Consider the following 27,414-nt stretch of genomic DNA (forward strand, 5'->3'; position numbering starts at 1 on the left):
CAGATGTTTCTTGCAAATAGGAGTTCCTGGGTCCACTTCCTCACCCACCCTGGGCAGTATCCATTTATATCCCCCACGAGCCATTTTTGTCTTTAATGATCCCTGGATCACCACATAAACCTGTCTTATTAATCCACTGACCTGGAACTTGGACAATACTTAGTCTCGTCTCCGTTTTCTGCACTGCAGTAAGATCAAACAAGAAGGCAGAACATTGTCCCCGAAAATAAAATTCCTCATGACATTTAGAATAAAGGAATGTATAACTGTCATGACACAGCAACATTCTAAATTACTGATTAGAATTGGAAGTGAAAGGCAAGGTTTGAAGTTAAGGATTTTTTGTGCGCGTGGGGTATGTATTCTGTGTCCTAAATTTACAAGTGTTTTGTAAGTATATCAGGGATGTTACGTTTGATATTCTTTTATTTTTTGAGAAGTGTCACCCTAGGTTTCAATGTATTACTAGTAAAGTTCTCCAAAGAAATAATTAGGTTTTATATTTGTACAATTTCCAATAGAGTCTACTGTTTGTCCCAAACTTTGACAGAACTGGAATTGTGTCTCTATTTTACAATCCAGTTGTTAAATTTCATAAAGCATGGACTTTTGATTCAATTTGAATTATCTATTCTCTTTTAAATTTTCCTATTATTTGGAAAAAAAATAAAGTAGTTTTTAAAAGAAAGCCTTTTAAAATGTGGTTAAACGTATTTCACATTAAATACTTATTTCTTGCCTAAATAAAGCATTTTAACTACCACTTGCCCTTTAGAGAAAACATAAGTATTTCCTATACGAGAGTAAGAGGTAAGTAAATTGAAAAAGGAAAAAACAAATAAACCATACCATATTTGTTTACAAAAGATAGAAATGAATTTAGCAAATGCATTGATGTTCAGCATCGATTAAATTTTCATTATCATTTACATATGTGCATAAAAACACATACTAAGAAATAATGAAAAAAACACAAAAATGTGAATAGTTACTGTCTCTGGATCATGAGATTGAGTTATTTTTATTTCCTTCATAACTTTTGGATATTGTAAATTTTCTAAAATAAGCATATATTACTATTATAATCAAAAATAATTGATTAAAAAAAAGGTGACATTATGTATGGTGTAAAATCCTGTACGTGCATGCTTAGTAACATTGCCTATATGTCATCATATTAATAAATCCTTAGAGGATATTTTTTGTGGTGTCACAAAAAATAATAATAAATCTAAGGATTTGAGCTATGAGCCTTCTCCGGTTGCTGAAAATGTATATCAAAGTGTCATGATCCTCTGTTGGAAGACACAAGATCCTAAATAACATTTGGGGAGTAAAATGAGTAGCTGATATCAATGTCTCCTATCAAGATTTAAGACAACCAGACTTTGAGATATGAAACAAAGGAAAAATTTGGAAAAGTTCTGTTTTATACTGTCTAAAAACAATTAAAATAGAAGAAACAGAAAATACACTTTTTTTTATGCAAAGGTTTGGTTTTAAGGATAGATACGCAGCCAAGGACTCCTCATGGTGCTCATGCATATATATTATGTTATTGAACACGCAACAGCAATGAATGGATTAGCAAATACTCTTACTAATTATTACTCTCACATCCTCCAGATTATTACTCTCACATCCTCCAGATTATTACTCTCACATCCTCCAGAGAGCAGAGTCATATCCTCTAAGGATTTGAGTTCTTATCCCTGCCTGGCATATGTGGGAAGACTCCAGGGCTATTACCATTACAACAATCTCCAAGGACTTTTCCAATTCTCTTGCTGTCGTGACTCATTTTCAGATCAAAGAGTGGACTGTCAATCAATCAATCCTTATTGCTTTCCTACTGTGTTCCAGGCACTGATCTGGGAAGTGGGGCTATAAAACGTATATGCAGGAGGCTGACACTCTACAAGGGGAGGCAGGCAGCAAACACATAAAGAAAACACCGTTTCAGACACAGGTGTGAGCTAAGAAGATGAAAAAATAAAATAACGTGAGGTGTGTGGGACGAAAGTTGTTCCTCTAGCTACGGCTGTTAACTGACTAGTGTGTCTTTGAAGAGGTGACATTTGACTTAAGGTCTAATTCTGAGAAAGAGGAAGACGCAGGATGATCCAGGGAAGAAGTGGAAAGCAGAGGAACAGCCAGTATCCTTGATTCAAGAGCGGGTTTAGCAAGTCTGACGAAAAAAAGGAAGGCTAGGGTGGCAGGGTATGGGCGAGCGAAGGAGAAAGTGGAAGAAAATAAAGTGACACAGGTTGTTGGCAGGACACTGATCAAAGAGGACATTTTAGTCTGTGGTGACATACTTAAATTTTATTCTGGCTGCAGTGGGAAGCCGTTGGAGGGGTTTTAACGCAGGAGTGACGAGATCGGATCTATACTTTCGAGAGACAATCTGGCTACTGTGTGGCGGATGGACGGTGGGGAGGAGGTGTACAAGAAAGCAAGCAGAAGGGTGAGGAGGATCCTGGGTTGGCTCCGGTGGGACAGAGGAGGGAGCCTTGCCTTGGGGTGTAGTCCTGAAGGAAGTGAAAAAAGATGTATTCAGGATATAATTTGTAGGTGGATGTGGTAAGTTGTGGGGGGGAGAAAGCAATGATCACTCTGAGATTTAGAGTCGAAGGAACGTGGTAGATGGTGATGCCATTTTAAGGAGATTGATAAAGCTAGTCTGGAAGGGGGGAGTGGATATTTCATCAGGCTCTGGTATATGGGAAATCATTTGTTCTAAGATGATCATGTTAATTTTAATTTGTCAATTAGTCATCTGAATAGAAATATAGAATAAGATACACAAGTCTGTAGCTCAGTGGAGAATTGTGTGATGGGCTAGAGATTTAAAAAAAACGTGAGTGAATAAAGTCCAGACATAGAAGACAATGGGGACAGAGCTCTGGGCACTTTGAAGGTTTGGTAGGGAAAGAGTAACAACACAAAACACTGAGACGGTGAAGTCACGGGGTAATGAGAAAACCAGGTGAGTGTGGTGTCACAAAAGCCTAAGAAGAAAACATTCAACAGAGAGAGTGGTCAAGCTATTCAGTTACCACTGAGATGTTGAGGAAGATAAGGGGAGAGAACTGACCATGATTTTCGCAAGGGACACCGATGACCCTGATAAGAACCATTTCAGTGGAGTCCAAGGGACACATGCCGATCGGTGTGAGTCAGAGAGCCAATGGGAGGTACAAAAAAAAAAAAAAAAAAAAATAGAGACGGTGAGCATGAACTACTCTTGCAACGAGTTTTGCTGGAAAAAGGAATAGAAATATAGGGGGGTAGCTAAGATACACTTGGAAACAAGGAATATACTATTTTAAGAGGTCTGATAGTAAGATATGTCTGTATTCTGATGGGAATAATCGTTTCACCAGAGAAATTAATCGTAGAGGGAGAGCAGGTATTTTCAGGAGACAAGTTTTTGAGAAAGCGAGTGATGTGGCAGCACTCAGAGCAAACCTGGGGGGATCGTCTGGAAGAGGAGCAGCGCGGAGGGCGGCACTGTCACCCCAACAAGAGCCTAAGACCAGGGCCCCGGGGGAGCTAGGTTAATGGGGTCTTCCCTGGAGAAGGTGGTGATGTGCTTATCTGATGCATTTTTGTCTTCTCCTGTGAAATATGAAGTGAAGTTATCGACTTAGAGCCAGGGGTGGAAAGGAAAGGCTGGGGAGTTTTTTTTTTTTTCAAAGATTTTTATTTATTTATTTGAGAGAGAGAGAGAGCATGAGAGGGGGGAGGGTCAGAGGGAGAAGCAGACCCCCTGCTGAGCAGGGAGCCCGATGTGGGACTTGATCCCGGGACTCCAGGATCATGACCTGAGCTGAAGGCAGTCGTTTAACTAACTGAGCCACCCAGGCGCCCAAGGCTGTGGAGTTTTAAGGAGAAAGAAGATGCTATAAAATAGCTGTCTCTGAGAACAAGAACGATAACTTGCTTGGTACAGTTTGGTACGTTAGCTACCACACGTATCTGGAACACGTTTTGTTATTCAAGCATTTCCATTGTAATTGGATTCTTATTTTTTTTAAAGATTTTATTTATTTATTTGACACAGAGAGACACAGCGAGAGAGAGAACACAAGCATGGGGAGCGGGAGAGGGAAAAGCAAGCTTCCCGCTGAGCAGGGAGCCCGACCAAGACTCGATGCCAGGACCCTGGGATCATGACCCGAGCCGAAGGCAGACGCTTAACGACTGAGCCACCCAGGCGCCCTATAACTGGATTCTTAAAATGAGATGAAACGTCTCCCTGTCTGGCACTTGAGCTAAGGGCATGTTGAGGACCATGCCCTATAACTTGTGGGGACCATGCTAAGTCTGGGTGGTTAGTGCCAGGATGGTTCTGCTGTCAGAATAACCATCAAAGTATGGAGAGCATTAATACGTGCTTTGAAAAGAATATTAGTGGGGGAAAATAGGATGTGTGTTAAGGGTTACACCTGGGCTACAAATATCTCAGAGCCGTTCTCATGATGCTGAGTAATTTTAAAAAAGGTGAGGATGATAAAATTATTGCTTTTCTCTTTCTTGTCAGATTATCTAAGCAAGAAAATGTTATGGACGATAATATAAACAATGACAACTGTGTATAAGTGAAAAGAAGAACGTACCTGTACGTTGTTGGGCTGACATTGATTTTCCGTGGTACACTGCAGGACTCAAATTTGTTCGCCAAGGTGACATTGTTTCCAAAAAGACAGTAGCGAGGCATTTTAACGCCAACGACTCCAGCAAAAACTGACCCAGAGTGCAGTCCAATTCGCATCTGAAAGCCAAAAGTAACACAATGTCCTCGTCACTGGCAAAATACTTCGCGCTCGCTCGTCAGTACTGTATGAATGCCCTTTACAAGATTTTACCCTTCACTGTCACTACACCATTCCACCCTTCCACAAGATCTCCTGCCAACTTCCCTCTACTCGCATCCAATTAAAAATTACTAGTACAAAATCAGTCACACCTCTTAACTCTTCTCCACTATGCACTGAGGTCTGTTCCACAAAGCACCTTTGTTTCAGCTGCCTTCAGTGTCTGAAACACATTTCCATGCATCCCTATCACAGTCACCAGAGTGACAAGGCAAAGCGTCTGTGGGCTGTTTATACGTGAACCTGCTCTGTCCATCAAGGGAGACAGAATTCCTGGCCCCCAGGGGTTGCTTCCCAATGCACTGTCAGAGAAGGGCAGGAGAAGCCGGCTTTTAGAATATAAGGGATAAAAAGAACTTTATGACAGACACTTCCCCGCTCTTCAATGATGAATGTGAAAGGAGAAAGGAACTGTGATGTTCAAGTAGAACACATCACAGACAGAGGAAGCAGAGCTGGGGTTGCTTAGACCTGCATCGCAATGACCACATAGACACTTTTGTTAAACCCACCCGAACGCAGGGAAAACCAGAACGGTGCCATTATCTAGACATAAGGTGTGGTCTGGGATATGCTGGGGTAAAAGTTTAGGAATTCTGAAGGTTACCAGTGATTTGGAGAACAATTAAAACAATATTTTAAACTGGCATCTTCTATAAGATCTGAATTCTTGATGATCTCAGGGGATGTACAAATTCTGAAATTGCTGCTACGATACAGTAAGTTAAAGATACAGTAAGTTAAATTTAAAGTCACATATTTTATATGACAATCGGGCACCATGTTCATTCTTTTCAAGTCCTCTGTTCAGTTGACCATTTAAAAAAAGTTTCATTAGATATATGCATTTTAAACAAAGGCTAAGTACTCAATGATTTAATGTTCAGAATTCAGAAGACTCCAGTTTAGCTTAGTTTTACAACTGATTTTAGGTATCTGCTAACAATGCTGCAGAATCATTTGCTTATAAGACGTCAAATCATGAATTTTGCACAATTTTCAAACAAAAGCACTATAGTATGAATCAGGAGACCTGCATTCGCAATCAAACTCTGTTAACAATGGATAGTCTGACTTTCTGTGAGTCTCTTTATGTCCTGTTCATTATTTCCTCATCTATAAAATACAGGATTGAATTAGTTTTAGAGTCCCTTCTTTGTCACATTTTCATTTTAATCAGCAAAGCTTAGTTATCCGTTATATCTGGCATTTTTTTCTTTAGGAAAGTGTGGTTTTGCACATATTCCATCTGATCAATATGAGCAAAAGGCTATCTTCTCTGTATAAATATCAAACACAATTTTAGCACATAAGTTAGATCAGGCTGCTCTCTTTGGGCACTCCCCTGGTTAAACCTGTTTCTCTCTCTGTACTTAGTTATTCTAGCTTTGTCTCTGATAAATTTATGATAAAATTTTTTCTACTTCATAATCAATCAATCAATCAATCAATCAATCAATCAATCCAAACAAGGCAGATAAAGTAAATGCCCCTTGGTTCCTCCCATGCTGCTCTCCCTCCCTCTCTTCCCTTTTCCAGTTCTGAATTTCACTCTCAACTCCACAGCTTTCTTATCAGGGAACTTTTCAAATTCACCAGCAAATTCACAAATTTCGTTTCGAATTCATAAGAAAATGATCCAAAGTTTAAGATGCGCAGCACGCCCTGAATGGAAACCTGCTGGGGAAGTCTTCCATTTGGGGACCACGTCTGCCACAGCACGTGTCTCGTCATAGACGCCTTGGGAATTTCAGGAAGGAGGGTAACAGAAGTCTGTTTCCAAGTTCAGTTTGCACTTACTGACTTTCCCTGCCACATTCAGCCCTCTGGTTTCTATCAACACTCCACCTGCAGCTTTTTAAGTCGGAGTGGGTGGATGCTAGTAAGGAAATCAGCAGTGATAGATGATTTATACATATGGCATGTTGGAGATACACATAGAGCTTGAAAAAAAAGGAAATATTTCCTATTCTTTCACTTTGATTCTATTCCACCGGGTAGCAGGGTAAGAAGGAGAAAAAGGCTGGGCTCAACATATGGCTTCTATTATGAAGAGAGCCAAGGCTACGCTTCTAAGTATTATAGTTTTGTATTTTACATGTTTTTCTCTCATTTCTCTATTATTTTATAGCATGCCAGATAGGATTCTATATGACTTCAAAGTCCCATTTCTTTTTTTTTTTTTTAAGATTTTATTTATTTGAGAGAGAGTGAGAGAGAGAGCATGAGCAGGGGGGAGAGGAAGAAGTAGGCTTCCCGCTGAGCAAGGAGCCTGATGCGGGGCTCGATCCCAGGACCCTGGGATCATGACCTGACCTGAAGGCAGACGTCCAACCGACTGAGCCACCCAGGTGCCCCTCAAAGTCCCATTTCTGAAGATCATCAATTGAGAACTGTTCTATAAAAATTAAGTAGCAGATTCACTCAATTAGGACAAATAAAGGTAATCTTCTTGTATTCTATTAAACTATAATGCCTAGTAATTTTATCTTCTCATCTATAATAAGACGTTATTCTGAGATAATCTAGAAATTTTAGAGTATTATGTGCTTTGGAAAATATTGGGGTGGATCAGCAGTCAATTTTCATTATAGTGTAATGTCCTCCCCTGCAGGGATTGGAAGACTAAAAATGACGTGTTCCAAACTCCCTTGCATTTTCTAGGTGCATTTCGGTTTGGTGAATCAGATACACTTGCAAGAGGTTTGGAAGCCAGGCTTTCGGCTATGACTGCACCTCTGCGGCTTCCAAGAGCAAGCAGCACAGTGGCAGCCTCTGGGTTTTCTACGGCATGCTTAGCGGAGAGCCCCGTTTCCCGTCCCTCATCTTGCGAAGGTCACGATGAGGGATTTCCATGTTACTGATTCAAATTATAAGTGTGGTTTTGTTCAATAATAGAGGCAGCAGCTTTCTGAACATAGCAGTTTCCTGACTGCAGCTGAGATGGTAGAGTTCTGGAGCCAACTGCTTGATCTTGGAAAAAAACAAGGGCTCTGAAGAGCAGCTTTGGGAGCCATTTTTTGAAGGTTTCATTTATAGATGGCTTCGTTTGTCCTCTTGGTGATTCTGTGAGCCACTGGAGACCCAGTTGTAAATGTTTCCCGGCTTCCACCACTTAAGAGATTTTGCTCTCTGCAACCAGACCCCGACTGATGCACTATTCTTTGGATAACTAATTAATAAGCGTGTACTCTCCATTACATTTGCTGGGCAGTATATGATCTGTCTTACCTTGATAGGTTCTCCGTGAGGAGACATAACTTCATCAGAGAGCTCCATCATCTTCAGGGCCATCAGTGCTATCTGAACAGCATGGGTGTCACTTTCTTTGTGTAATCCCCCAGCCACACAGTATGCGTCGCCAATGGTCTCCACCTGCACATAACAGATTTTCCGTATTACAAATACAAGTTCGGAAAGAAGGAGAGTGAAGGTCATTAGAGCAGAAACCGCAGGGGTCAGGCCTTCTGGAAAATCAGAGTAAATCAGACACTCTCAGAAATGGCTTTCTCTTTCATGAAATTCATCAAGTTTAGACGCCTTTACATCAGGCGCTACTCTGGAGGACAGTGTGGTCCTGTGAGCAAACGTCAGGAGGTGGCTTCTACTCCCAGACTAGCTGCTGACTCAACACAGCATTTCACCTTTTTTTTCCCCCCCACCATGTAAAGTGGCTCTGTAGAGGCCAATGATGTAATGTAAATGATATCTTGTGTTTATAACAAATTGCTTAAAGATATCGGAATCACTTGCTGATTTTATATCCTCTTCGTGTGCAGTGTTTTAAACGGTCCCTGCTCAATCAATGTCATATGAAGTTAGCAAGAATGTGTGATATGAAACTAAGACATTATAGTTTTTCAAAAGGATTTGGGGATTCTCAGAGCAACTATAAATAGGTCTCCATGAATATCAATCACGAAGTATAGAAATCAAGATGTCAAACAAGGGTGCTTGGAAGGCTATTGAAAATCAAGCTGCTCTACAAATTCCAAGTGTTATCATTGTCATTACATTGTTGTAACGGGATTTTTATCTATCCGTGATGCTGATGACAAGGCTACTGGTTAATTTAAATCCACAAATAATCCCCCAAATCTTCATCATTGCATTTCTCTTCTCCTCTAAATATTTATTTTAACTTATTAGATCATATCACTCTTCTTATCCAAACCTTCTAGTATGGAGGGAGATGAGAAAGGAAAAAAGAAAGGGAGACAAACCTTCAGTGATTCTCCATTCACTCAGAATCAATGCTGAAACTCTTACAATACCCCCAAAGTTCTTCTGACCTTTCTGCTAATCTCTGATTTTATTTCTTCATCCTCTCTCTTGCTCACTTTGCCCCAGTGCCATTGGCCTCCTGTTATCCCTCAAACGTACCAAACATGTTCCCATTTGCTATTCCTTTGGCTGGAACAATCTCCTGCAGAGAGCCACTTGGCGTGTCCCTCATTTCTTCCAGTGCCTGCTAAAACATCCCCACGTGAGAAACGCCTCTCGCAACTGCCCGCTATAAAACAGCAATCACCCTTACCTTCTGCACTTCTCCCCCTCAGCTTTATCCAGAATAGCACACCAGTTGGAATGCTATACATTTACTCATTGGTCCATGTTCCTTCTTTTCCCCAGTAGAATGTTAGCTCTCTCACTTTGCCTGTTTTACTAAACTCCTCAATTACCAGTGCCCAGTATATTTGCTACCAAGTGAACCAGGTGGCAGTGCCTCTTATAAGATTTTCCTCAGCAACGAATATATAAGAAGTGCCTAAAATAATGGCTAACATATCTCATGTGCCCAGTAAGTGTTACTTGATTAGAAGAAGTGGCGCCCTCACTCCTACTTGGTGTTAGATGCCCATTCTCTACGCTATCACAGAAGCCTGTGTTCTCAATCAGGCTTTCACCTTGTGGTATGGAAATCTGGCAGTGGTCAGCCCCTCCCTCCTCTACCCCCACATATGAGATCTTTCCATTCATGCTGGCCAACCCTGGCTGACAGTAAAAATGCGCTAAAACAATAAATGAATACTGAATAAATTGAAAAATGAACAAAAGACTAAAAGACAACAAGGAAATGAAATTAAATAAAGTCCTGGTACAAACAGGTCCTGGGAGGAAAAAGAAGCTAGACTGTTCCTTGGAAGCCACCACACTCACAGGCGAGCAAATGATTACACATTCTGTGCATCTTACATTTATCTCCTGGTGAAGACCCTTCCTGATTTATTCATAGCTGTCTCCAGGTATTTTCATGCAAAATCAGAAGTGAAGAGAAGGTGGGAATAAGGACAGAGCAGATGATTCACTATCTAGCTTGGGTTGTGGACGGATTAACCACGGAACTGTGGCTACTATCCATGTGGTAAGGAGCACGGATTCTGAGCTTAACCAACTGAGCCACCCAGGCGCCCAGGAGCACGGATTCTGAATACTTGTTGGAATAACTGAATTGTTTTAGTTTCAACAAGTAGAAATTTGTAGAAGAAGCCTACCGCCTCTGCTAGCAAGCACAGCAGCTGCAAGCGAGAGTGAGACTTTCTTCTTACAATTCCCAGAAGAGACAATGTCAAAATAGAAACTATCTACAAACAAATATAGTAAATTCCACAAGAGGCCATCAAGTTTAACCTAACGAAAGCCAATTATTTTATCAGTAATTATACAGGGACCTCTTTTTTTTTTTTTCCCCCAGGGGGATCATGGCTCTGTCTGGAATTTCCTGCTGGAAATTCTTAAAAGGAAGGTTTTATTTCGAGCGGCTAGATTGGAACAAAGCAGAGGCTTATGTATTCCCATAAATAATATTTGTCTTTTCCTCAATAATGTATTTATTTCATGTTGGGTGAATCTCTGAAACGCCAGATTGTATGCGACAAACTAAAAGGTGATTCAAGCCACACAAATGAGAAGGGTGCTTTATTCTTAATGCCAGTGGTGAGAATAATGTGAAAGACTTTAAATTAGTAAAAAATAGGCTTTAATTCTAGAAACACAGAACACAAAATCACTTCATTAGTTCTCTTATGGCTAATTGAGTTACATTTAAAAAAAAAAAAGGGCTAGTACTCGTTAGAGACAATTACTGAGCCTCCCTGTGCCTAGAAAGATGCCCAGTACGTGGTAGACACTCAGTAAACCCTGCTACATCATGAATAACAGATATTATTTACCATCATCTTGGTAATAGGCCTATTCATGAAACATAATGTATGTTATTCATGCATCTAAACTGTGTAGGTGGACATTACTTTCTGTTTTAGAAATGAGAAAGGCTATTCCACTTTCTCACCTTACAAAGAAAGTAGAGAACAAGATTTGAAGACAGGCCTCTCTTTGCACGGATGTCTCTGCCCTTGGCCTCTCTTCAATAATGCCTTAAGTCAGTGTTTTTTCCCTCTTAATCAGCCATACTAAGTATCACGTTAACTCCATATTGAGTTAACCTATTTGAAGATAGTTTGTATACTCCTCTATGAAAAGATAGTTTGTATAGTCCTACTATGAAAAGTAGTATTACTCCTCATGTTTCTTCTGTACTTTTACAGAGGATAACTTTTCCCCATGCAAGTCATACCTGGAATTATCTCATGCTTGATAATTCAACTCAGTTGCCACAGTCCAGTGTCACGTTCACTGACTTTTAAACTGTACCCGTTCACAGATCCTACACCCCATCCTCCACTCAGCCTATCACCCCTCCATTCTATGCTTATTCTTTGAGAAGACAATGGGGCAGTTCTTTCATGGAATAATTATCTCTGTTTCTGAGCAGATTCGGAGCTATTTCTGGCTAGAGCACACCCACATGGTTAACACACAATGCCTGCTCCCAGGACGTGGCTTGCAGAGAAAGCCTTTCATCTGCACGGTAACTTGGTAACTCGGGGGTCCTGGCTGCCGTGCTTTTCCTCAGTGTCTTCTGCCTGTCAAATGGGCCTTGCCCTCCTCCAACCCTACCTTGTAGACATCCAGCTCGCCGCACTGCTGGTCAAAGCGAGTGTAGAGTGCATTGAGCATGGTGATGACCTGCAGCGGGGAGCACTGGGAGCAGATGGCTGTGAACCCCACGATGTCTGAGAAAAGCATGGTGACGTCACTGAACCTCTTGGCTTGCACAACTTGCCCTTGCCACAGCTGCTGCGCAACCTCGCAGGGAAATATGGAGCACAGGAGATCCACCGTCTTCTTCTTCTCCTCCTCCAGGGCTTGGTGGGCTTGCTCAAGGGTGGCCTTCAGCTTGCCCAGCCTCTTCTTCAGGCCATCTTGCGCTCTGGCTTGCTCTCCTATCAAGACTACATCCCTCAGCGCATTGTGAATTGGGATGTCTGAGAGGTAGAGCCCTCGTCCCGTAAAATCTTCTAATCTGTCCACACAGGGTGACCCCAAGAACAAGATTGCACTGGATTCAACAATGTAGATCATTTGGCCTTTGAGGTCCATAACCTGGGAAGCAAAGGCAAACCAATTGTCACGGTTTATTTCAGTTTCCAACACCTTTTTGAGACAAAAGGAAAGGCAGAAGATACAGTTGTGATTCCTTTGTGTCTAAATGGTTTTTTTCTACCTGCTGAAAAGGAACAATATGCTTTCTTATAGTTCCAATGTGCTGTGCATTCTAAAATGCACGTGGGCATTTGAAGAACGGACAGATTGGAATAACTCTACATAGAGATCATGATTTTCAATAAACAATGCAAAAAATTATTGCCTCAAGGCTTTCTCACTAGGGGGAATGCTGATGCTTCTGCTATTATATTCTTTTCATAGTAGCAGATAGCATAAAGGATTGTACCTAGGAAGCCTTGAGAGATGTGAGGCTGTAGGTGATCATCCTGGTTTACTGTATGAGTGAGAACAAATACGTATAAGTGTGTTCCCTGCAGCAAAGAGTCAAAATCAACCCCAATGTCCTTAGGTAGGAGACAAGCATACAATGGGATTCTATACAGTCTTTGGAAAAAGGAAATAGGCCTATACCTCACGACAGGGAAGAATGCCCGAAATGTGTTGTTTAGTGAGAAAAAGGAAGTTGCAAGTAGTATTTTGTTTTGTTTCACACACACACAAATGTATCTAACTAATGTCTTTGATTTTTTGGCTGCAGTGAACATCTGTAAGTATTACCTATTTTGAGCATTTAGCTACATTGCTTTTATGATAAAAAGTAGTAAAACTGTTTTCATTTTGGGAACAAACTGCACATCTCCTGGAATTATGCACGTTTAAAAGTTATATGCATATAAGCCTGAATATTAGCTTTGCTTGTACCAACTATGAGTTTGCAAATTCTTTCCTTGGACTAAATAATTACCCAAATTCTCTACCATAAGAACAACCCCCCACAACATTCTCTAACAATTAAAAAAGTTATTGATTTTCCATGTCTATTAAATATTGATTAAAAAGTCCATTTAGTTGTCTCCTCCAAGAAACAAGTAGTTTTTCTTTGTTTGTTGCAGAATAATGCCTCTTGTTACTCCAAACTGCCAGCTATTTGATGATGATTGAAAACATATTTTTATATAAATATTTATCTATTTCGGCTTATAAAATACTCTGAGAGGATTTTAAAAGGTAGACCGCATCCAATAAATATTTGTGAAGTAACGAATCAAGTAAGCAAGCAAATGAATGAAGAAAGGATTTTGTTGTAAATTATGTCAGCCTTAAAATTATATTAGAATTGCCTCAAACATACCGATGTTTCATCAAAACGTTTGAAGTGATGCCTATCTTCCTACCTTTTTGTTTCTAGTCCTTAAACAAGAAATGAAATCATTTCTCATATTCCAACTACTATGACATTTTCCTTACCCTTGAAGATTTCTTCACAGAGTTGTCCCACCTCCTCACTCGGATGACAAACTGCATGTTCAACATAGCCATGATTCCACTAAACGTTTGGTTGATTCTGGGAGTCAGAATCTCAAAGTACTCTTCAAAATTCGGCTTTCCTTGAAAGTCTCTCCTGTTCATCAGCCTTCGAATGCCATGGCCAAACTGCAGAATCGTCAAGTCCTTGTCAAACATGAAATGGAAAGGAAAGGTCTTACAGAAGAGGGAAGCGGGGATCACCAGCGAGGACTGGGGTTTGCCCGGGGACAGGGATGGTTTGGTGCTTTTGACGTGAAGGGAATACAACAGATAGGGCTGATTGATGAACTCGCTGCAATCATTTCGGAAGCAGGGAGGCAGGAGAGACACTTGGACTTCGGTTTCGTACAACACGCGCGCAGCAGCCTTAATGATGCCAGGAAGAATCAGGGACGTGATTTTCTTAGGGAAAAAATAGTATACATTTAAGAAATCCTGATCTTTATCCAGGCACAGAATGGAAGCGTCCTCAAACCCGCCTCTCTTTTCTGCTCCTTGGTAGTGGCCGCTCTGTTTCAGAAGGGTGCTGAAGCTATTTAAAAAATCTTTGAGGGTTCCTCCAACCACACCCAGGATGTGTTCGTCTTCCTCGTAACATATTTTGAAAAGCTCTTCCCCGAGAGATTCTTTGACGATTTCCACTGGAACTCCTGAAAGCAAAGAATACCTTTTCTGCCATATCAACTCTATCGTTCCTGGAAGAGCTGTAGTACAGTTAACTACTATTTTTAACACCATTTGATGGGATGATCTGGTCCCCTTTATGTCTGGTAACAAGAGTTTCCACCAAAATTAGCCATCTATATTCAGATTATCTATGTCGGTGAGTCTCTACAATTCTGGAAACTCCAAATAAAAATTCCCCATCAGTTAATTACAAAAGAATGATAAATTAAGTATACTATATGACTTTTAATCTCCCCGAAGAGACTGTTCTTACAAAAGAACAATCAGTATTACAGAATCAGGTTCATTTCAGAAAAAGCTCTCCCGTCATTCTGTTAATGACAAACACAGTACATCTTGGTGAAGGGGCATTGTCCCCACTTGGAGGGCCTCCAGCAGTAGGAATGTCAAACAGGAATGAATTTAAAGTCACCAGTCATGAAACTCAGATTTGTCATTTTTTTCTTTAGAGATGATATAAAGTCATTTTTAATTTTTTTTTTTTTTTAAGCAAAACAGCATTCTTGTTGTTTAATGTTACCTGAATATTTGTTTGGAATTTACTTCCTGTAACTTCTCCTTCCCTAATCTCCTTTATTCTTTAAATTTTGTGTATCATTTTTTCTCTCATCTGTAATTTGGAAGAACAGTAGTGCCCTTTCCATTGCACTGTTGTGATGTGGAGAGACTATGTTTAAAATAGTGCCCAGCTCCCAGGGAGGGCTCAGTATGTCAGCCATCACCATCATCATTAAATTCTTAGTATCTTGTATCTTCAGAAAGATTTAACCCATTGGTCCGTGTCCTCCAACTTTGAAAAGGACAGTACGACAAAGTTACTCATGTACTTGCTTCCCTCAAACTAATCATTAATATGAGAACCCTGCTAATCCTTTTTCCCAGGACTGCTTCCAACCTTCAAAAACATTCTTTATTTTACTTTGTTGAATAAAATTTTTCATGAATAAATGAAGAATACTTAGTTAAGTTCAAGGCCAAGCATGTAAATGTCTATGAGTCAGCTTCCCATGCAGCCTTATCTATGTCTTAGCAAATAAACATTATAAAGAAGAGGAAATGTTTTCGGTCAAACAAAAATACAAAGCATGAAAAAGAATTACTCTTTATGTTAACACAATACATAATACTGAATACTTCACACTGGAAGTCACCAAAAAATAAATATGAATATTTTAGGAGAAAATTTTAGTTCTACAGGTAAATATTTCTACTAATAGCAAATATTAGTTTATAGGTAAAATATTAGTTCTGTAAGAATAATTACTCCCTAATTACATATACTTAAACAATTCTATTACCTGCTGCAATTGCGTGGTCTGTAATTATTTTTTCCAAGTCTTCTCTTTCCAAAGATATCCTGAAAATATGTCAACATCTTAAATTATAAACTGACAAATGAATGCTACAACTTCTGATTATAACATACAGACATGACGACAGAAAATAGTGTGAGCTGCCTTTTCTGTAGAGGCAAATCGTGACTATCAAGTTTACAAGAAAGGAGCAACGACATGTGCAACCCCAAAATATACCCGATTTGGAGTGTTTCCTCATTTTTTTGAAGCATATATACCTTGTAAGTTAACTTTACCTAGGCTAATACTATAGAGGTTTACACTGGCAGGGAACCAGCGTATGAAATGGGCAAGTAAGGATGGTAATAAAGCTGCCCAGGGTTTTCTGATAACACAACCAAGAAGAAAAATTTACATACTGATGGATTTCACTTTTTAAGTTCCACTATCTTTTTTCTTTTCTTTTTTTTTTTAAATTTTATTTATTTATTTGACAGAGAGAGTGAGAGAGAGAGAGAGAGAGAGGGCACAAGCAGGGAGAGCAGCAGGCAGAGGGAGAAGGAGACTCCCTGCTGAACAGAGAATCCGACTTGGGGTTCCATTCCAGGACCCTGGGATCATGACCTGAGCTGAAGGCAGTTGCTTAAGGGACTGAGCCACCCAGGTGCCCCCACTATCTTTTTTCTAAAACAAATACATAGCATATCTTGCTTCTGAGTTTAAGGTTCTATATATTTAACTCTCCAGCATTATTACATTGAGCTATGTGTATAAAAGTTAGTAACTAAAGAAATCTATTCTTTATTCAATTACTGCATTGGTTTTTACAGCACAGAAGTTGATAATATAATAGCATACATTTTGACTGATAAAAAGTTTTGGTAATTTTGAGTAGATGACTTATTGATTCATGTTTGCCTATTTGTTTTTTGATGATTTCTGATAGTGATGACTTGTTATGACCAAATTACTAACACATGTTAAAAGACACCTAAGGTTCTATTTGTAGTTCAATTTACCATTAGATAAGCCAAGTTTACAAACAGGCAAAAATCTAAATTTTAAACAGGTTTCAATAAAACACAATACATGTAGAGAAGTTTCAAAACGAAATATTTTCAAGAAGGAAAACTGCTCAGTCCACTACTTTATCACATAAAAGGTACATTGCTTATAACTTTAAAATGCTAGGTAGAAATACTTCCTTATCTAAATTGGTTGAGTTTCACTATCTAATTTTATATTTAGTTTGAGTCTAAATATCCCCAAACTTCTTGTTATATATTGTTTTATGTTAATCTTCTTCAGATTTGCTTATTTTTCTCATTTAAGCAATTCCTGTTTTGTTTTCCTAAAGAATGAGAGCATTTCTGCTCAGAGAACCCTAATTCTGCCAATTCCCTGCACCCATGATAAGAGATGTGAGCAAAACTGAGTGCAAACAGCACATAATGCAAATAAAAATAAGTTCTCTGTCTTGACCTTTAAAAAAAGAGACTAAACCTGCATATGTGCCTGCAAATGTGTGTGTGCTTGTACACACACACACATACACACACACGTACACATACACACACTCACACACACATACCAGCCATGCACAGATATGCTGATGTGATCAGAAGATCCCAGGAAGGGGCGCCTGGGTGGCTCATATGGTTTAGCGTCCGCCTTCAGCTCAGGTCATGATCCCAGGGTCCTGGGATCCAGCCCCGCATCCGGCTCCTGGCTCAGCGGGGAGCCTGCTTCTCCCTCTGCCTCTGCCTCTCCCCTCTCATGCTCTCTCTCTCTATCTCTGTGTCTCAAATGAATAAATAAAATCTTTAAAAAAAAAAAAAAAAGAAGATTCCCGGGAAAAGAAACAAAGCAAAAGCTCTCTGTGAAACCAACCCAGAGAGATATCACAATGACTGTATTAAAATTCATTCACTTAAAAGGTGGGGGGGGCAGAGGGCTCCAGTCTTCATTTAGGGACAGTTTATTGTTTAATATATTGATTTTTTCTTTTCAAATCATATAAGATAATAAATAGTCCAAAAAAAGAGTTATGTTCAGTGGTTGGCAGGCTGAGAGCAGTAGAAATGGCAGCTGACTTTCCAAAATGAAGATGGGGGAAGAAAAGGAAACAAAAAATATATCCAAGAACTAAAAAACAGCAAAACAGAAGAAGCCATTTAGCCTATCAGCAGGCAGTCATGAGAAAAAAGGTTTGTCATCTTATTTCAACAACTGAATAATTATCATTAGCACAATTTAAAAGTATGATCAGCTCTTTAAGAAATCAAGGAAACGGTAAAAAAAAGCTTTTCAGATTTCCAAATAAAATGATTTTTTTTTTTAAGTTTTGAGGTATTTTTAAAGAGATACACCACTGGGAATACATCCTAACTGAACCCCTGCAGCCTCTGGCTTGGAACATTTCAGAACACAAAGCCCTGAGAATCAATTTTGAGGCAACTGGCTGCCAAGGACTTAAGCAGACAGACACAGTAGCTAGCTACAATGACTGGTGGCTATTTTATCAGCTTGACTGAGAATTGAGGTCAGAGGCATTCTGGAATGCTTTTCCTATCACTTGTGTAAACAAAGCTTCTGTCAGACACAGAGATTCACACTCTCTCCTTCTGGACCCCTCCTGACCCATTCCTGGCTTGCCCGCTGTCTGCAGTCTGGGACCAGTTAGTCAACAGGGAAAATGAAGGACAGATAACCCACTCATGAGAAATAGGCAGATGAATGAATGTATAACATATTCCCGACAACGGTGTTGATTTGCAAAGCTGCAATGTTCAATTCTGCAAATTTGAACCCAAGTATTTATTCTATTATTTACAAATGAAATAATCCTTGAGATTCCAAGGAATCAAAAACAAGGCCAATCAAATTCCCCACCAGCAGTAAATGTGCCAAGATGTATTTGAAAAAATTAACTCTAGAAAGCGGCTTTAAAAAAAAAACAAAAACAAACCATCTTACATATTAATCCTTTAAACCCTTTCTTTAAACAAATTTCAAAGACAGAGTTCAAGAAAAAAGTATAGATGGAATTGATACTCAGCCAGTGCCTACAAATATAACCAAAGGGGTTACAAAAATGTGGAAACACTTCCCTTAGGACTGATAAACAGCTGTTGCCTCAAGCCCCCTGAGTCAACCTCTCCCTTTCATTTATTTATTTTTAAAGATTTTATTTATTTATTTGACAGAGAGAGACACAGCGAGAGAGGAAACACAAGCAGGGGGAGTGGCAGAGGGAGAAGCAGGCTTCCCGCGGAGCAGGGAGCAGGGAGCCCGATGCGGGGCTTGATCCCAGGACCCTGGGACCATGACCTGAGCCGAAGGCAGACGCTTAACGACTGAGCCACCCAGGCGCCCCAACCTCTCCCTTTCAACCACTCTCCCAACTTTGATTCTTTTTCAATCTCCTCCTGCTGCAGCAGCTGAAAGTTTGACGTGTACGGGAGGTGCCCCCCTCCCCCGCTCCCCGGCACCGGGACCCTGCTCCACCTTTTGACAGGAGTCTGTACTGATCATCTGGGATCCCTGCCTTACCTGTGAAGTATTGACATTACCTCTAGTAGGAAAGAATAGGCTTTACAGCTTGTTAAAAGCAGCAGTATATGGCAACATAGTTAAAATCATGGGCTCCTGAAAAACTCAGGCTTGAAACTCAGTTCTACCTTTTCCTGAACAGCTGTAAAATCCTAAACATTTTATATAAATCTGAGCTCAGGGATGTATTCAACGTGAAAAATAAATGCACTTACTTTCAGATTAGTGGCAGTTAAAACACTTAGTCCAGTTTCTCGAATACCACAGTGATTCAAAAAACGTCGACGCATTCACTAAGTGGTGTCTATTTGCAGTGATTATCAGTTAAGTGTAATGGGAGGTTCACACAACCTAAAGTGGTTCAATTTACCTGCTTTCTTTTATTTTTTTTTTTTATTTTTATTTATTTTTTTTTTGAGACAGAATGAGAGAGAGAGCACATGAGAGGGAGGAGGGTCAGAGGGAGAAGCAGGTTCCTTGCTGAGCAGGGAGCCCGATGCGGGACTCGATCCAGGGACTCCAGGATCATGACCTGAGCCGAAGGCAGTCGCTTAACCAACTGAGCCACCCAGGCGCCCCTTACCTGCTTTCTTTTAGTTTGTGTTTCGCCAGTGTCCTCTGAAGTGCAAGGTTCAGCCGCTCCAACTAAAAATTGAGAAGAAAAGTTTTAAACGTTCCCTTCAATAATTTATTTGAAGATAGATATTTTAAACATTTGTCCTGGAAGTTTTTCTATCAAGCAGAGACATGATTACTTTACTGATGAGTGCAGTGAATTTACGCTTTGTAAACGGAGACTGATTTTCTATAAATTTCTCAACTCTGGGAAGAAACAACGAGCTTTGACTAACTTGAGTTTGGATGATGTGGGCTGTGGCTCCCAGGCTTCACACTTTGTGGGTGGTCTCACTGACAGCCACAAAACAAGGTCAGCCTGAATCGGAATCCAAATAGAAGACTCCAGTTGGTAATGCCAGGTCTTCCACGAAGGAATTGTGAGCACCACTTCCGCTGGGTCAGGAAATCCTCTTGGATGTGCTGCCAACGCTTCAATCTCAGCGTGGCTCGAGCCAAGCAAATTCCTGTTCTCTTCACAAACCCTACACCCGGCCCCCCTGCTGATTTTCTCAACTACAAATGCGAATTTATGTTTCATATTTCATTTACATGTTCTGGCCTAGAAAACTCTGGAGCTATCTCTGTCTTTCCCCTTTCTCTAATACCTTAAATCCAAGCTTTCACCAAGGTCAGTTGATCCCTGATTTGAAACAAATCTTGCATTTACCCAAACTTGTACTAATCTCCTTTCTTTGAACTAATTATTTTCATCAAATACTTACACTTTTACTCTCTTTTATTGATTTCTGAGTATTTCATGAGTTTTTCCACATTGTAAGTTATTTGTATACATTGCTTATATTTGTATATAAGCCTCCAAACTTCATAAATACTTGACGATCTATTAATCTCTGTTAACAGCTTATTTTCTCTAACTAGTTGGTAAGTAGGACTTAGAGTGTTGGTTAGCAGGGCTGCCAATGTTTTGCATTCCATATAAAAACCATATGTATCTATAAGTGTATATATAACTGTTGATTCTTTCTGTGGTTTGCCCAGAGGAAAGTAAAGAATTTTCTGGTTATGTTCCAAGTTGGGAAATTCCTTTTTCCCTAAGAACTATTTATATCCCTCTTACAGTTCCCACTGGTCAAATGAGGCAGTGGAGTTAAGCAAAATAGAGCAAGCTTCTGTTTTAATAAAATGAATTATGGAAAGAATTTTTAGTTTTAAAGTGCACATAGAGCTTAGGGAAAAAATCTGGAATTTATTGGAAAAAACAGAAACGAAAAGTTTGCATTGGATGAGCAATAACACCTTTTCAGGCCCTTTTATTCCACTACTCTGGAATGACATCTCCCCACTCTAAATCTTCTAAGGATACTTGCCCCCTCCCCTGCCAAAAAAACCCCAAACAAACCCAAAACACCATGACTGCAGAGTTAAATCTAATTATCTAAAACAAGAACTATAATGCTGTCGAATGCCGTTCTGAGTCTCTCCTTTAGGTTGCTGATAGAATTGAAACTAAACAGTAGGCTAAGCATTAAATCTGTCCACATAAAAAAGAATCAGTGAAAAAAAAAGTTGTATTTGATCAAAGACGTGCTGATGTTTGGACAGTTGATGAAGTGATCTACACTCATCACTACATAGTCCAAACGCATCCAGCAAGTACTGTTATAAGGCAAATGGTCTCAGTTGTCAGAGTTCTAGTCATTAATGCCAAATGTACCCCTTTTACCCCCTAGAGTTCCTACAGCTTTGCCTTCCCTGCTACATGACGCTCTAGTCAAATTTTGATGTTTATTCCTATGAGTTCACGAACAATACAGATTATTCCAAATGAAGAAAAAGTAAAAAAGGTAAAATATCATTTAGAGTTGGTATTCAGAATGTTTTTAATATTTTTTTAAAATTTTTGAAGACTTTATTTATTTATTTGAGAGAGAGCACGCACAAGCAGGGGGAGCAGCAGGCAGAGGGAGAAGCAGGTTTCCCACTGAGCAGGGAGCCCAATGCGGGGCTCGATCCTGAGATCACGACCTGAGCCAAAGGCAGACGCCGAACTGACTGAGCCACCCAGGCGCCCCCAGAATGTTTTTAAAAGAGATTCTGACGTGTGTCTGACTTCAATGGCAGGAATTCAAAATTTATCCAACACAATAATGAAGCCAAGATGGTAATGACAGGACCCAGGGAAGGCATGGGAGCCCTCCAGCTTTCCCATCCTCACCATCTGTTCATCTCTGTGTGTCTCACTCTGTTCTTGGAAATGAGAGTCCCAACCACTTCCCAGACGATGATGCCAACCAACTCCCTATGAAGTATGACGTCACCCATCCCAGCCAAAGCTGGCTGCCCAGTAATTGGGGTGGGGTGAGAAAAATGAAATATTTCCATGTCAAAGGCCATCAACCAAAGTCCTATTGTGTTAAAACTGTATTTGAACCAAGTTCCCTCAACTCTCTGTTGATTCTAATTTCTCCATCTTCAAGCTTCAGTGCTAGTCCCTTCTTTCTCAGTCACCCTAGCCATACTGTTGACAGGAGTAATGCTCTGCCCTTCGGAAGATGTGTGACTTTAGTCAAGTTGCTTAACCTCCCTAAGTCCTCCTGGAAATGAAACAAGATTACCTTTGAAGTTCCTTTAAGTTTTAAAAATCAGCAGTCTGTGGTTCTTCAGTGCTCCACACAAAGCAAAGGGTGGGTGTTGGGTGAATTAAAAATGTTCAGTGGATTATTATAGCTGGAGTCAGATTAGATCAATGTCCAATCTCTCAGATTAAGTGAGTTTATATAAAACTGTGAACACTGCCAGAGGGAAGAAGACATCATGAAGACTTGTCAGCTGCTCTTCCTGTTAGCCCTGCAGGGGGAGAGGAGCTCTCCACATATCCCTCTATTCCTAAGATATGTGACTTCATTAGGTACGTGCCCTGTCCCCAGGATTCTCTTATAGGTGGATTAACAGAAGGTGCTCCAGATCTCAAAGGGGCATGAGGCTACACAGCTCACAGAGCTAGATCAAGAAGTGTCCGAGCTAATGTGCAAGCATGGGGCCATGACTCTGACTCAAGGAAACAGGTCAAGCCTGGCTTGTGCAGAGACTTCAGACGCAGAGCCGGAGGAGGAAAAGGGAGATTTTCCCACCTCAACAGATGGCAGGGAACATACAATGCTCTTTGGAATTAGAAGAAAATGGGTAGAAGATAAGTTATTCTTCAAGGAATTTAATTTTAAGATAATAGCTAACAACTAACAGGCACTTATGGTATGGCAAGAGCCATGGATTAAGTCCCTTCGTGCTCATTAAAACTCTAGGGAGTAGGTACTGTTATTACCACCATTTCACAGATAAGGAAGCTGAGGATAAGAGGGGCTAAGTGGTTGCTCAAAGTCATAAAGCTCATCAGAGTGCAGGATCCTGTTGAAAAGAATTCACGATCTTAAACATTGATTAAGATTAAACATAATTTAAGAACATGATCGCTTTCAAGAAATGGTTTTATACGTTTCCAGGAAATAGTCCACATTTCTTATAGCCTTGCAAGTGAGAAAGCAAGGGTTAACATTTTCCTTAAAAAATATTCTTTTACAATTTTCAAAATATCAGTAAAATCTCAAAAGGGCAAGCACTCACCTCGGGAAAAATCAGTTTACAAATACTCTCCGCTAACGTATGAAGATAGACTCGGCTCCTACTGGTCTTTCTTTGAGGAAGACTTCTTTGTACATTCTTTTCAGGGACATCCTGACAGATGGGCAGAGTTGCTTTGCCACTCTCTGAGCTTCCTGCTATCTCTTCCCCTGGCTCCTTGGGAACCTGCCCAGGTGCCAGTAAGGACAAAGGGCATTCCCCTGTGATCTTGAGATCCTTCAGCTTTGTGCAGAACATGGTGTTAGTAGCCTCTCACCCTGCTGTAGAGCACCTCTGGGTGAGCCGTTCTTCTTATGTGGGACTGACCAGCGGAAGCCACTAGCAGATCAAGGATACTGGTGACTGGGGTGTCTATGGGTAGTAGAAAGTCAGAACAGAAAGACACGTGATTTTGTATACTTACAAAAACAGAAAAAGGCAGGTGTAAAAAAGCAAAGACCATACATTCATATGTCATTTTCAAGTAAGAAGAAAATTCTGGTGGACATGTCAGTTCCAAATTGGATGAACCATTTGGTAAAGGTCTTTATTTGCTATGTGTGCATTTTAGTATCCTAGTAAAATACTTGGTTTTAATATTTTTCGAATGGAGCATAATTTTCTCCCAAATGTCCCTACCACAAACGACTGATTTCCATTTTTATAGCCCATTCGGGCTAGTTTGATTCCACAAGAGTGGAACTTAATGGTTTTATGACAAAAGCCAAGTATAAATCTATGTCTTAGGGCTAAGTACTACATTCTCATTATGCTCTCCCTTCTGAAAAATCAGAATAGCAGAAACCAGTGTCTCCCAATATTTAAAGGAAAAAAAATATATATATATATATGTGTGTAGTGATGCTCAAGTACATGTTTTTGGATCTGAAATACTGAGTTTCAGATGAAAAAAGATTAATTGAAATGATTACTGCAAAAGAAGATACTTGTTTCTATAAATAGCAAAATAATTTTAAAATATCATCAAAGTGAAAAACAAATAATTTTTTTTTCGAAGAACTCCTCTAAGATCATGCCACTGGATTTGCAGGGGCCTCTGGATCTGAATCTAGATGACACTGGAGTAAACCAAGAAGTTGCTGCTACTCTCTACTTAAAGTCCTCCCCCAAATCTGTGATCACATGTAATTTAAGAATCTTCAAGAAGATACAAGGAAGATCCTATCTATTCACGAGCAGAAGACATTTTCTGCCAGAATAGAATAGGGAGTTCTCTCAGCAGGCTACTGAGTGACCCAAAGGTAATTTGGTGATAGAAGGAATGGTTACTTGGAGTCCTAGAAATCCCAGGCTCTCAACCACATTTATTTTATGATTCAATTCTGAGAAAATAGATGTTACTCAGTCTTTAATGCATCTGAATGTAACTATTACTACTCACTAACTTCCATTCTCATACATGCTTTAGATCAGTGGACAGTAGACCTTTCTGTAAAAGGCCAGAGAGTAGATAATTTCAGCTTTGTGGGTTTCTTTTTTTTTAAGATTTTATTTGTTTATTTTTTAGAGAGCGAGAGAGAAACAGCATGAGAGGGGAGAGGGTCAGAGGGAGAAGCAGGCTCCCCGCTGAGCCAGGAGCCCAATGTGGGACTCGATCCCAGGACCCTGGGATCATGACCTGAGCTGAAGACAGACGCTTAACCACCTGAGCCACCCAGGCGCCCCAGCTTTGTGGGTTTCTATCAGTGACTTAACTCCTGCCATTGCAGCATGAATGCAACCACAGCTGATATACAAAGGAATGGAATGGATGTGTTCCAATAAAACTTTATTTGCAAAAACAATTTGCTGTGGATTTGGCCCTCAGATTCACCCTATCGATTTGGATCAAGCCATAGCTTGCTGACCCCTGGTTATAGAAAGCTGAGCAGGTTAACCGAAGCATTTTAATCCAAACAGAATTCTGCCTGTAGGACCAGAGTTACTTCCTCATCTCCTCTACCCACCCCACCTCCAAAATATAGCAGCCTATGTGGATCCAGTTTTGTACAACTTGAAAGTAAAAAAAGGCAGCATAGTAGATAATATTAAATAACTATAAAAATTATAATACCATTATTTTATATTAATCTTCAGGAAAAAGAGCTATATTAACTGAATGCCATGATTTCAGTTATATCAAAAGATAATTATAATAACTAGAAGAAGAGAGTACTCAAAAAAAAAAGGAAAGCAACAAAAAAAATAAATTTTAGATTGGATCTGATGAAGGTATAGAACTTTTCCTTAAAATAAGTTATTCTGGTAGTACATATCAGAATTTTAGTTTGGGACTTAGGGGTTCGACATAATACAGTTTATGATAAAGTCTCCCACTAAGTTTAACTTTCTCATTAATGTTCGATTTCAACCCTTGTTCCCAAACCCAAAATTTTGATTCTCAGCCTCCTATTCAATCTCGCTGCAAAAGAATAAAACCGACCAGTCAACCTTGAAATTCTTTCTTCTCCTATATTGCACAGCACTATAATTTCCAGAAAATGTGTCTAACACTGTTTTTTATTAAGTAAAAACAGCAACAGGAAACAAGTTGTGCTTACTTTAAGATCAGTTAAGTGTTTAGTCTCATTAAATCACATATGTATAAACAAGCTAATTAGCATTCTTCATCTGCTCAACTGATGAAATTACATTATGAAACAGATGTACTCAGTGCTGATACCTTGGAAACCTATGTTTGTCTTGTGTTTGCCTGCTAGGAATACAGAATACATTCTTCAACTAAACAAGTGATGATTTTCATGTGTAACATTAGCAGTGACTTTGGAAATGGTTTGGTCAGTGGCTGAACTCAGTACATAGATGGTTGTAGAAATGAGAGTAACCTGGTAGGGGAAAAACAAATTAATTAAAGTAATAAACTTGGTGACAAGGCCCTGGCGAGCAGTGGGATATATGTTCTCAGAAACTCGGAGAGGTATTTGCCATCCCCAAGGTTGATGATTAAACAGCCTTCAAATGTATTGAATGCTCTCTCCCTTTTACTAGTAAGTGATTAACTCTGCTACGGTGAGAATAATGACCCAGCTATTGGCCTCATATTAATAACCAGGATGCGTGATTGTTCAGGTAAGGGGGCTGTCCATCATTTCAACTCTAGAGTAACACACAAAATCTTGTTTTCTACTTATACCAAGATCTGAGAGAAAATACCCCATAAAGACTTTGACACAGAAAGCCTCTTTTACGACAGCAGGTCTTAAAGAGCAGATTTCAAATTAGAAATTGGGATGGTGGGAGGAGCCTAAGAACTAAGTCTCTATAGTAAAAGCAAATAGTTATAGCCAATGTCGAATTTCAGGCCTAGCACCTAGCCATGCCAAAATCTGTGGTTAAAGAGATGTAAGTGTTTTAAGATCAAATTCCAAAGTCGAAATTTTTAAGAGTAGCTGAAAGGAGAAGAGAACTTAGAAACAAAAAGTGCCTTAGTGAGGATAAAGTTTACATACAGCAGCACAGACTCATCACCATTTTCATAAATCGGTGTCAAGCTTAATTTTCAGGTAGACCAGAAATCTAAAAAGTCTTTCTTCTTCAAAAATAAAAAAAAAATTAAATAAAGCTCTATAAATCAGCCTTTCATAATGTGTTTCTTTTCATTTTTCAGTGGGAAATATTTGTAGAACTTTCCCCTGTGATCTATCAGGAAACCAGGACAAAGTACTAGAAAAACTGGTAAGAATGTCCAAGTCACTCCAGTACTAAGTTTAAAAAAAAAAAAAAAGGCAAGCCAATGTCAGACTGTTTCATCTCATCCCTGTTCCCCCTTATGGTCACACTTCTTGAAAGATGAGGCCTTAGGTGCTGTGTTCACTTCCTTAAAAAATAATTTATTCCTAAGTCTACAATTCCCTGGCTTTTGCTTCCACTGAGTTACTGACACCCTGACACGATAACCTTCTGAA

At 39.7% G+C, this 27,414-nt stretch overlaps 1 protein-coding gene across 3 annotated transcripts in view; it reads right to left on the reverse strand.

Moving 5' to 3' along the window:
- GUCY1A1 (guanylate cyclase 1 soluble subunit alpha 1) overlaps nucleotides 1–23,765 on the reverse strand; it is a 28,440-nt gene extending 4,675 nt beyond the window's left edge. Inside the window, exons 1-7 of one of the 3 annotated variants that reach the window (XM_021698896.2) lie at nucleotides 23,492–23,765; nucleotides 19,875–19,936; nucleotides 15,743–15,801; nucleotides 13,698–14,407; nucleotides 11,841–12,326; nucleotides 8,112–8,255; nucleotides 4,623–4,777 (exon numbers count right to left, since the gene is read on the reverse strand). In XM_021698896.2, the coding sequence (XP_021554571.1) occupies nucleotides 4,623–4,777; nucleotides 8,112–8,255; nucleotides 11,841–12,326; nucleotides 13,698–14,407; nucleotides 15,743–15,801; nucleotides 19,875–19,936; nucleotides 23,492–23,746 (1,871 nt within the window). In that variant the 5' untranslated portion in view covers nucleotides 23,747–23,765. Of the gene's footprint in view, nucleotides 1–4,622; nucleotides 4,778–8,111; nucleotides 8,256–11,840; nucleotides 12,327–13,697; nucleotides 14,408–15,731; nucleotides 15,802–19,874; nucleotides 19,937–23,491 lie in introns of all 3 variants that reach the window. The other 2 variants (XM_044912592.1, XM_044912591.1) reach the window with 2 other exon arrangements.
- Nucleotides 23,766–27,414: the final 3,649 nt, after the last annotated feature.

Source organism: Neomonachus schauinslandi, chromosome 2 (genome assembly GCF_002201575.2).
Source record: "Neomonachus schauinslandi chromosome 2, ASM220157v2, whole genome shotgun sequence".
Taxonomy (NCBI): domain Eukaryota; kingdom Metazoa; phylum Chordata; class Mammalia; order Carnivora; family Phocidae; genus Neomonachus; species Neomonachus schauinslandi.